At 44.8% G+C, this 12,127-nt stretch overlaps 1 protein-coding gene across 1 annotated transcript in view; it reads left to right on the forward strand.

Annotated features, from left to right (window-relative positions):
- Window positions 1-9,619, forward strand: part of tars1 (threonyl-tRNA synthetase 1) — a 43,749-nt gene extending 34,130 nt beyond the window's left edge. Inside the window, exons 16-18 of the mRNA XM_029718116.1 lie at window positions 104-208; window positions 2,261-2,448; window positions 8,910-9,619. Of these exons, the coding sequence (XP_029573976.1) occupies window positions 104-208; window positions 2,261-2,448; window positions 8,910-9,058 (442 nt within the window). The 3' untranslated portion in view covers window positions 9,059-9,619. The remainder of the gene's footprint in view (window positions 1-103; window positions 209-2,260; window positions 2,449-8,909) is intronic.
- Window positions 9,620-12,127: the final 2,508 nt, after the last annotated feature.

The raw sequence follows: 12,127 nt of genomic DNA on the forward strand, positions 1-12,127 counted from the left end.
ATGCATGAAATGTATGCATTCACTACTGTAAGTTGCTCTGGATAAGAGCGTCTGCTAAATGACTAAAATGTAAATTATTTTTTGTGTGTGTGTGTGTGTGTAGCCATGACGGAGACGATAAGCAGAGGCCAGTCATCATCCACAGAGCCATCCTGGGATCAGTAGAGAGGATGATCGCTATCCTCACTGAGAACTATGGAGGGAAATGGTGAGGGGCCATATTAATACTGACACTACTATCCTCACTGAGAACTATGGAGGGAAATGGTGAGGGGCGATATTAATACTGATACTACTATCCTCACTGAGAACTATGGAGGGAAATGGTGAGGGGCCATATTAATACTACTATCCTCACTGAGAACTATGGAGGGAAATGGTGAGGGGCCATATTAATACTGACACTACTATCCTCACTGAGAACTATGGAGGGAAATGGTGAGGGGCCATATTAATACTACTATCCTCACTGAGAACTATGGAGGGAAATGGTGAGGGGCCATATTAATACTGACACTACTATCCTCACTGAGAACTATGGAGGGAAATGGTGAGGGGCCATATTAATACTACTATCCTCACTGAGAACTATGGAGGGAAATGGTGAGGGGCCATATTAATACTGACACTACTATCCTCACTGAGAACTATGGAGGGAAATGGTGAGGGGCTGTATTAATACTACTATCCTCACTGAGAAATATGGAGGGAAATGGTGAGGGGCCATATTAATACTGATACTACTATCCTCACTGAGAACTATGGAGGGAAATGGTGAGGGGCCATATTAATACTGATACTACTATCCTCACTGAGAACTATGGAGGGAAATGGTGAGGGGCCATATTAATACTGATACTACTATCCTCACTGAGAACTATGGAGGGAAATGGTGAGGGGCCATATTAATACTGATACTACTATCCTCACTGAGAACTATGGAGGGAAATGGTGAGGGGCCATATTAATACTGATACTACTATCCTCACTGAGAACTATGGAGGGAAATGGTGAGGGGCTGTATTAATACTACTATCCTCACTGAGAAATATGGAGGGAAATGGTGAGGGGCCATATTAATACTGATACTACTATCCTCACTGAGAACTATGGAGGGAAATGGTGAGGGGCCATATTAATACTGACACTACTATCCTCACTGAGAACTATGGAGGGAAATGGTGAAGGGGCCATATTAATACTGATACTACTATCCTCACTGAGAACTATGGAGGGAAATGGTGAGGGGCTGTATTAATACTGACACTACTATCCTCACTGAGAACTATGGAGGGAAATGGTGAGGGGCCATATTAATACTGACACTACTAATATCTAATGTAGCTGGTAATACTGACTACTAATATCTAATGTAGCTGGTAATACTGACTACTAATATCTACTGTCGCTGGTAATACTGACTCTACTGTCGCTGGTAATACTGACTCTACTGTAGCTGGTAATACTGACTCTACTGTAGCTGGTAATACTGACTCTACTAATATATAATCTACTGTAGCTGGTAATACTGACTCTACTGTAGCTGGTAATACTGACTCTACTGTAGCTGGTAATACTGACTCTACTGTAGCTGGTAATACTGACTCTACTGTAGCTGGTAATACTGACTCTACTGTAGCTGGTAATACTGACTCTACTGTAGCTGGTAATACTGACTCTACTAATATATAATCTACTGTAGCTGGTAATACTGACTCTACTAATATATAATCTACTGTAGCTGGTAATACTGACTACTGTAGCTGGGAATACTGACTCTACTGTAGCTGGGAATACTGACTCTACTAATATATAATCTACTGTAGCTGGTAATACTGACTACTGTAGCAGGTAATACTGGCTACTGTAGCTGGTAATACTGACTACTGTAGCTGGTAATACTGACTACTGTAGCTGGTAATACTGGTTCTGAGAGGGACAAACAGCCGTAGTATTGTTTTTCAAGAGAAGACCTTTCGGGAGTATGCGAGTACATCTGTTTGTTTAGCCGAGTTCTGCTGTATGCAGAACTTTACAGGAGAAAGCTGACATTCTTATGACATTTCCATCAGTAAGATCTGAGTTTGATTTCCAAAACGACGACGGCTATAGCTTTCAAATTTAATTGTCACTTGAAAAGAAAATGCATGGGTTCACCCCAAACAAATCGCAGGACCTGGTACCGGGTCCAAAGCAGCTGCTAAGAGTTTTAACAGCTTAAAAACATGGTAATAAGGCGTGAATACCCTCCTCTCCCCAGGCCGCTGTGGCTGTCTCCTCGTCAGGTGATGGTGGTACCTGTAGGACCCACCCTGGATGACTATGCTCAGAAGATCCGTGATGACTTCCACCGTGGAGGTCTGATGACTGACGTAGACTGTGATGCCAGCTGCACCCTGAACAAGAAGATACGCAACGCACAGCTAGCACAGTACAACTTCATCCTGGGTGAGTGGTGGCGGGGTCTAGGGTATGGGCTTTGGGCTGAGTGGTGGGGTATGGGCTTTGGGCTGAGTGGTGGGGTATGGGCTTTGGGCTGAGTGGTGGGGTATGGACTTTGGGCTGAGTGGTGGGGTATGGGCTTTGGGCTGAGTGGTGGGGTATGGGCTTTGGGCTGAGTGGTGGGGTATGGGCTTTGGGCTGAGTGGTGGGGTATGGGCTTTGGGCTGAGTGGTGGGGTATGGGCTTTGGGCTGAGTGGTGGGGTATGGGCTTTGGGCTGAGTGGTGGGGTATGGGCTTTGGGCTGAGTGGTGGGGTATGGGCTTTGGGCTGAGTGGTGGGGTATGGGCTTTGGGCTGAGTGGTGGGGTATGGGCTTTGGGCTGAGTGGTGGGGTATGGGCTTTGGGCTGAGTGGTGGTGGTGGTGGGGTCTAGGGTATGGGCTTTGGGCTGAGTGGTGGTGGGGTCTAGGGTATGGGCTTTGGGCTGAGTGGTGGTGGGGTCTAGGGTATGGGCTTTGGGCTGAGTGGTGGTGGGGTCTAGGGTATGGGCTTTGGGCTGAGTGGTGGTGGGGTCTAGGGTATGGGCTTTGGGCTGAGTGGTGGTGGGGTCTAGGGTATGGGCTTTGGGCTGAGTGGTGGTGGTGGTGGGGTCTAGGGTATGGGCTGAGTGGTGGTGGTGGTGGGGTCTAGGGTATGGGCTTTGGGCTGAGTGGTGGTGGTGGTGGGGTCTAGGGTATGGGCTTTGGGCTGAGTGGTGGTGGTGGGGTCTAGGGTATGGGCTTTGGGCTGAGTGGTGGTGGTGGGGTCTAGGGTATGGGCTTTGGGCTGAGTGGTGGTGGTGGTGGTGGGGTCTAGGGTATGGGCTTTGGGCTGAGTGGTGGTGGGGTCTAGGGTATGGGCTTTGGGCTGAGTGGTGGTGGGGTCTAGGGTATGGGCTTTGGGCTGAGTGGTGGTGGGGTCTAGGGTATGGGCTTTGGGCTGAGTGGTGGTGGTGGTGGGGTCTAGGGTAGTCAGTTGTACAACTAAATGCCTTCAACCGAAATGTGTCTTCCACATTTAACCCAACCCCTCTGAACCAGAGATGTGGGGGGCTGCCTTACTCGACATCCACGTATTCGGTGCCCGGGGAACTGCCTTGCTCTGGGGCAGAATTACATGTTTTTACCTTGTCAGCTCGAGGATTTAATCCAGCAACCTTTCGGTTACTGGCAAAACGCTATGACACTCTGAAATTCAAGTATTGGAATACCTTGAAAATCAGACATTTTCTCAAGTTGGTACTTGAAATGTCGGAAAAATGTAGATTCAATCCTGCCTGGCAGGATATTGATGTTTTATGAATGTGTTTTTCCAGACCCAACCAGGGATGTAGCGGAGGATAAACACACTAAAACACCAGTTAGCAGTGGCAAGTAGCAGAGACGCCACTGACAGTGAAAATTATTTTAACATCCCTCGACTCCTGCCGTGTCAACAGACATCCCCAGACAAACCCCCCTGACTCTCGGGAAGGAGTGTACAAGTGGTAAATAGTCAGATGGCTAGCTAGCTAGGTAGCTCAAGGACTCTGGCTATTAATTAGCTTAAACCTTTTAGTTTAAACCTTTTTATAACCAATTATTATGCTGTTAGTATACAGTATATGCACTACTGAAATATTTAATACATATTTTGTTTTTGTTAGGCATACTGGACGATTCCTCGTTTTTGTCATTTTGAAGCTTCTGTATTGCCCTCATCTACAGCATACTACGATTCCCAGGGTGCATTTCATCTCGCAGGAAGCAATGATCCACCTAGTTAGTATGCGCTTATATTAGCTAGCTGGCTCTCAAGCCCAGATGAGTCTAAATATATTGCCTATGTCATAAGTTGAGGTCATTTCCCTTTACTTTTGGGTTGCAAATCTATTATAATGCTTGCATGAATGTGATGCTGAATATACAGTGTACAGAATATGACAGACTGACCAGGTGAATCCAGGTAAAAGCTATGATCCCTTATTGATGTGACTTGTTAAATCCACTTCAATCAGTGTTGATGAAGGGGAGGAGACGGGTTATAGAAGGATTTTTAATCCTTGAGGCAATTGAGACGTGTGTGTGTGTGTGTGTGTGTGTGTGTGTGTGTGTGTGTGTGTGTGTGTGTGTGTGTGCCAATCGGAGGGTGAATGGGCAAGACAAAATATTTAGGTGCCTTTGAACGGAGTATGGTAGTAGGTGCCAGGCCCACCGGTTTGACTGTGCTCGGATTTTCACGTTAAACAGTTTCCCGTGTGTATCAACAATGGTCCACCTCCCAAAGGACATCCAGCCAACTTTATACAACTGTGGGAAGAGTTTGTCAATGTGGGCCAGCATCCCTGTGTTATGCTTTAGATACCTTGTAGAGTCCGTTACCCTGATGAATTGAGGCTGTTCTGAGGGCAAAAAGGTGTGCAACTCAATATTAGGACAGTGTTCCTAATGTTTTGTTCACTCAGTGTATGTTAATGTCGTTGTCACTAACTGCAAAACACTCAATAATTTTGAATTTATTAATAAAATTGTATTTGTCACATGCGTCGTAAACAACCTCTTTAGACTAACAAGAAATGCTTACTTACGGGCCCTAGAAAAACAAAAAGATAACACAACACAAGTAGGCTGGACAATAGAACGACTCAAAATTCACCCAAGGCTGAAAAACGGCCGAAGAACGTTGGCTAAGCTGGAACATTAGCGTGAACCCAAATGAATTGAAACTTCGCTGAGCCTCTTCTGACCAGAGTGATGCTTGCAATTCCATTTCCCCTAAATGGCACCAACAAATGTATCCCTTTTATTTTACCACTACAATCTGTTCTTAGGACAAAACTGAAACTGTGTAGAAAGTGAACAGCTGCAACTCGACGGTGGCAACTGTAATGAGGAAGCAAGGAATAAATATTAACTTCTGAGTTTCTGGTCTAGTGATGGATGACAGCAGAGCTCGCTGGCCAGAGTTACATAATTACAAAAGGAGATTCTCCTGATTTTGTAAAATGGTGACCAACTTGAAAAAAATGTAAATATACACATTGTGAGATATTTGGTGAAATAGACAGTCATGCCCCCATTTTTCCTATAGGAAACAATGGGACGACCTCAGTTCCTGGTTTTAACTACCAGCAATTGATCACAGCATACGATGCAACCCAAATGTACATCATTAGAAATAATATATTGTCCTGAATGTAATGTATTCAGAGCCCTTGACTTTCTCCACATTTTGTTACGGCCTTATTCTAAAATGGATTAAATAAAACATTTTCCTCATCAATCTACACACAATACCCCATAATGACAAAGCGAAAACAGGTTTTTAGACATTTTTGAAAATGTATTAAAAATACATTTAAAAAACTGGTATTTTTTATTTACATCAATATTCAGACCCTTTGCTATGAGACTCGAAATTGAGCTCAGGTGCATCCTGTTTACACTGATCATCCTTGAGATGTTTCTACAACTTGATTGGAGTCCACCTGTTGTAAATTCAATTGATTGGACATGATTTGGAAAGGCACACACCTGTCTATAGAAGGCCAGTTTTATTGCTTCTTTAATCAGGACAACAGTTTTCAGCTGTGCTAACCTAATTGCAAAAGGGTTTGCTAATGATCAATTAGACTTTTAAAATGATAAACTTGGATTAGCTAACACAACGTGCCATTGGAACACAGGAGCGATGGTTGCTGATAATGAGCCTCTGTACGCCTATGTAGATATTCCATTAAAAATCAGCCGTTTCCAGCTACAATAGTCATTTACAACATTAACAATGTCTACACTGTATTTCTGATCAATTTTATGTTATTTTAATGGACAAAAAAATGTGCTTTTCTTTCAAAAACTAGGACATTTCTAGGTAACCCCAAACTTTTGAACGTGTGTGTGTGTGTGTGTGTGTGTGTGTGTGTGTGTGTACACACACACAGTACCCAGTAACGCTCAAAAGTTTGGACACCTACTTCTGGGGCGGCAGGTAGTCTGGTGGTTGGAGGCGCGGGTAGCCTGGTGGTTGGAGGCGCGGGTAGCCTGGTGGTTGGAGGCGCGGGTAGCCTGGTGGTTTTAGGCGCGGGTAGCCTGGTGGTTGGAGGCGCGGGTAGCCTGGTGGTTGGAGGCGCGGGTAGCCTGGTGGTTGGAGGCGCGGGTAGCCTGGTGGTTGGAGGCGCGGGTAGCCTGGTGGTTGGAGGCGCGGGTAGCCTGGTGGTTGGAGGCGCGGGTAGCCTGGTGGTTGGAGGCGCGGGTAGCCTGGTGGTTGGAGGCGCGGGTGGTTGGAGGCGCGGGTGGTTGGAGGCGCGGGTGGTTGGAGGCGCGGGTGGTTGGAGGCGCGGGTGGTTGGAGGCGCGGGTGGTTGGAGGCGCGGGTAGCCTGGTGGTTGGAGGCGCGGGTAGCCTGGTGGTTGGAGGCGCGGGTGGTTGGAGGCGCGGGTAGCCTGGTGGTTGGAGGCGCGGGTAGCCTGGTGGTTGGAGGCGCGGGTGGTTGGAGGCGCGGGTAGCCTGGTGGTTGGAGGCGCGGGTGGTTGGAGGCGCGGGTAGCCTGGTGGTTGGAGGCGCGGGTGGTTGGAGGCGCGGGTAGCCTGGTGGTTGGAGGCGCGGGTGGTTGGAGGCGCGGGTAGCCTGGTGGTTGGAGGCGCGGGTGGTTTAGGTGGTTGGAGGCGCGGGTGGTTGGAGGCGCGGGTAGCCTAGTAACTGAAAGGTTGCATGATCGAATCCCCGAGCTGACAAGGAAAAAATCTGTCGTTCTGCCCCTGAACAAGGCAGTTAACCCACTGTTCCTAGGCCGTCATTGAAAATTGTTAAGACAGTCGCTAAGATGAAACGGTTAGTTGCAAACTCTTAGTGAAAACGGGGGTCAATGCAGACAGTCCGGGTTTCTAAAATTACCTGTTTGCAACTAACCGTTTCATCTTAGCTAATGTCTTAACTTATTTGGGATCGGTGTCCCGGGTGAGCTAACGTAGGCTAATGTGATTAGCATGAGGTTGTACGTAACAAGAACATTTCCCAGGACATAGACATATCTGATATGGGCAGAAAGCTTAAATTCTTGTTAATCTAACTGCACTGTACAATTTACAGTAGCTATTACTGTGAAATAATACCATGCTATTTTTTGAGGAGAGTGCACAGTTATGAACTTGAAAAGTTATTAATAAACAAATTAGGCACATTTGGGCAGTCTTGATACATTTTGAACAGAAATGCAGTGGTTCATTGGATCAGCCTAAAACGTTGCATGTACACTGCTGCCATCTAGTGGCCAACATCTAAATTTCAGCTGTGCTTGAATAATACGTTATAGCCTTTCTCTTGCATTTGAAAGATGATGGTACAAAAACAATACCAAACGGTTGGTTCTTTGTATTATCTTTTACCAGATATATTGTGTTCTCCTACATTTCTTTCACATTTCCACAGTGGTAAAATATGTTTCCTTTCAAATGGTATCAAGATTATGCATATCCTTGCTTCAGGGCCTGAGTTACAGGCAGTTAGATTTGGGTATGACATTTTAGGCAAAATTAGGAAAAAGAGGGGCGGCTCCTTGAGGTTTTAAACCACATTCCAAACAAGTCATAAGTTATGTTCATGTCATTGTCACCAATCAACTGCAATACACTCAAATGATTTGTATGTAGCTGCTAACTAACTAGTTAACAAGCTAGCTAGCCCGACTGCTAGATCTGAAATGTGTTTGCAACAATAACAGCGGAGTTACATCTTAGCGACTGTCTTAAACAACCGTCTAACTACACGTAGGCCTGTTAGAAGAACACATTTATTATGAAATTTACAGGGCAAATCATTACAGAATCGTAGTCTCTCAGCCTGTCTTTGGTGCTAACGTGACGTTAGCAATGCTAGCTAGCTAAACCTGCTGCATCTGAAATAGTGTGTTCAACGATAACTGGCAAATACAGCCTCAACTGTCCAAGCAGCCATCCAACAACACTGGAGGCCTATTGGAACTAATAAAATGTATGAAGTTTACAAGTAATTCGACATGAACATGTTTAGATTTTAGTTTACTTTAGGCTGTTTAGAAAGTGCACAATGGCTGCCGGAGCTGCAACTTCGGTCGGTGATAGTGGGAGTGGTTTTTCCAAATGGAATCATGGGAGTTTGAGCCTTGAACAACAGAAAAAATGTTAAGCTGACCATTAAATCTCATTCTATAGGTTTTTGAGCGTCTATTTAATATATTTTCACATGTTATTAGACGACGACAACCAGAGCAACATGCAGCAGGGAGTTTCAATATGATCAGAAAACTACAGATGTGTTAAATAGACAGCTGGAAACGACTGGCCATCATTGATTGTATTACTCATCTCAGAGATCCTTACTTGAAAGCGTAACAGAGAAGCAATTTACAGTTTTGTTTATCACTAAACAGTCAAGACATTAAATGATAATGAAATTCTCTTTCTTTCCTGTCCAGTTGTGGGAGAGAAGGAGAAGACCAGTGAGACGGTGAACGTGCGCACGCGTGACAACAAGGTGCACGGCGAGCGCTGCGTCCATGAGTGTATGAAGCGTCTCCAACAGCTGAAGGCCTCACGCAGCCGCAACGCAGAGGAGGAATTCTGATACCACTCGGACGGTCCTTTTCAGTGAACCGCATCTCATCGAGGATTTAAACTTTTCACTGGTTCAACTTTGAGTCAAACACGAAGTGCAGAACTCCCGAGTCCTTAGAGGCAACTCACTCGCTCGGCCTGTCTTTTACTTAACTTGACTACGCATCTGTCCGCATTTCTTAATAAACAGGGGTTTTTTTGCTTTTTGAAATCACATTCTAATTCGTTGAACGTTTTGATAAAACATTATAAAGCAATCACGATTCTTTCAATGGAACCTCCAATGTCCTCTCTTGTAATATGTGAATCTCATGATACTGTTGATGATCTGCTTGTAGAACTGTTACAAGGGATGACCTCTACTTTCAATTGATTTATACCACTTTGCCTCTTTCTCCTCATTGGTTTACATTATAAAGGGAAACAAGAAAAGGACAGCAAGTTTTACATTACTGTAACAACTGAAGTTCACTGCTGTCAACTGTAGGAACAACCGTTTTCATGACATCAAAGAATTGTAAATATGTAATGCAATTTTGAAAACGTAAAAAATTAAATATTTCTTACATTAGTTTGGTTTTGTTATCCAATGTCCTATCACCGGCCCTGTCCAAAATAGCACCACTCTTGTAAAGTTTGGTTGGTTTATTGATAAAGGAAATGGAAGCTGTACAGAACCCTATTAATAGAAGCCCTGTGTTGATGGCTAGATGTCAATGTCGAGCCAATGAGCTGCTTTTCCTGAAAATGTCTATCTGATATAGCTAGCTAGTTCTAGTGTCCATTAAACAACATCATGATCATGTAGTCCTGCAGAGCAGCGAGGAGGAGAAATGCCTGCTTTGGGTGAGCTAGCTAGAACATCATCTAGCTAGCTAGAGCATCAACTAGCTAGCTAGAGCATCAACTAGCTAGCTAGAACATCAACTAGCTAGCTAGAACATCAACTAGCTAGCTAGAGCATCATCTAGCTAGCTAGAACATCAACTAGCTAGCTAGAACATCAACTAGCTAGCTAGAACATCATCTAGCTAGCTAGAACATCATCTAACTAGCTAGTACACAGACCCCTGCTGTTGATCAGGACTGTTCTGATTAACGTGAGTATAGTAATGCATTTGGAACAACAACAGTGAGTGTTGTGTTGGGGTTGTATATCCTTATGTTGCTAATGTGAACATTTAGCTGGTCTGGAGTGGACTATATTTGAATATAAATTATTCACTAGGATGACTACCATCCATCATTATCCATGACTACCATCCATCATTATCCATGACTACCGTCCATCATTATCCATGACTACCGTCCATCATTATCCATGACTACCGTCCATCATTATCCATGACTACCGTCCATCATTATCCATGACTACCGTCTATCATTATCCATGACTACCGTCATCATTATCCATGACTACCGTCCATCATTATCCATGACTACCATCCACCATTATCCATGACTACCGTCCATCATTATCCATGACTACCATCCACTACCCCTTTTCTAATGAATATTCCTTAATCTATTGTACATGGAACACCGTTTTTTAAATATTCATGATTAATATTCCTTTTGTCAATAACAGCTTCTACACATCATGGCAACATGCTTGAATGAAAACATCTTTAGACTTTATTGAGGTTACGGGGGTGACTGTCACCCATCAGGTTTTATATTGTGCCAATATGTCAACGTTCTCAATTAGGAAGATGGTGGTGTTCAGAATGCCATGTTCATGACTTGATGTCCACAGGACTCTCCTAATGCTGTGTTGAACAAGCACCATGGATGGAGGAAGGAAACAGACAGCTTGTCTCTACCTTCACCAAGTCATCCAATGTTTGCTTCATGAACAACTGGACCATCTTCTAAACCATTTTTTTCCTGTTCGTTTTTTATGCTGTGAGTAATTTAGCAGGTCTGTAGTATAATTTGGTATTAAATGTTTCTTAAATGTAGTTATTTGATGCATGCAGTGCTTGGCAGAGCCTCAGAGGAACGCTGATTCAGAAAGGTGAGAGCTTCTAATGCTTACAACACACCGACAGCGTCATCTGGAAATGTCTGCAACAACAGTTCAACATTCACCTTCTGCTACCAGTTCTGTCAAGCCGTCTGCTCATACAGTTTGACTCATACATTTGATAAATCCAACATCTGCACCACACCGAACGCACTGCTGCAAGGTCAAACGCAGCGTTTCATTGGAAATGAATGTAATTCTGGTGTACAGAAATGCTATGACGCCGTCGGTGTGATCGAAGCGTCACCCTTCCTGGTGGAGAGTCAACATCTCCCTCAACCCAATAGACTTCCATGTGCTTGTCAGGTAAGGTAGCGACATGTTGCTATCTTCTCAGACAAGGAGCCTATAGAAGAAACAATAGGCCTTCCTAAAACGTAAATTAAATGTGCGGGTCACAGGGCTTGAAACTGGTGTGTAACGGGCAACACAACTTCCTTCATGAGCAATGTTCCCGCTAAGAAATATCAGCTAGGGGCTAGAGGTTCTTCCTCTTCCACATTCCTGCTGGATACCTCGCAACCAGAGGCCAACTATGTGATGCACCTCGGCATGCCTGCCAGGGGCTAGGGGCTCTGTGTCTGTTCGGTCATACCCCTCAGGGACTCACCTGCCCTCTCCTGTTACAACATGAGGCAGAGAGTATGATGGGTAAACCACAGAGGCATACCAAGACATGTTACCACCATAAAGAATAAACTAAAGTCGACACACACACACAAAGGAAGTGGGAACCTAGTGTGCAGTTTTCTCAGAACAGCACTCCTCTGGTCATACGTGTCTGTGCTAAACAAACCTAAACAACAACATTGTCTTTTCCCCCCTCTCTATCTGCTGTCTTTTCCCCCCCTTTCTATTCTATCTGCCGTCTTTCCCCCCCTCTCTATCGGCTGTCTTTTCCCCTCCTCTCTATCGGCCGTCTTTTCCCCCCCTCTCTATCTGCTGTCTTTCCCCCCTCTCTATCGGCTGTCTTTCCCCCCCTCTCTATCGGCTGTCTTTCCCCCCCTCTCTATCTGCTGTCTTTCCCCCCTCTCTATCGGCTGTCTTTCCCCC

The sequence above is a fragment of the Salmo trutta genome, chromosome 27, assembly GCF_901001165.1.
Source record: "Salmo trutta chromosome 27, fSalTru1.1, whole genome shotgun sequence".
NCBI classification, from domain to species: domain Eukaryota; kingdom Metazoa; phylum Chordata; class Actinopteri; order Salmoniformes; family Salmonidae; genus Salmo; species Salmo trutta.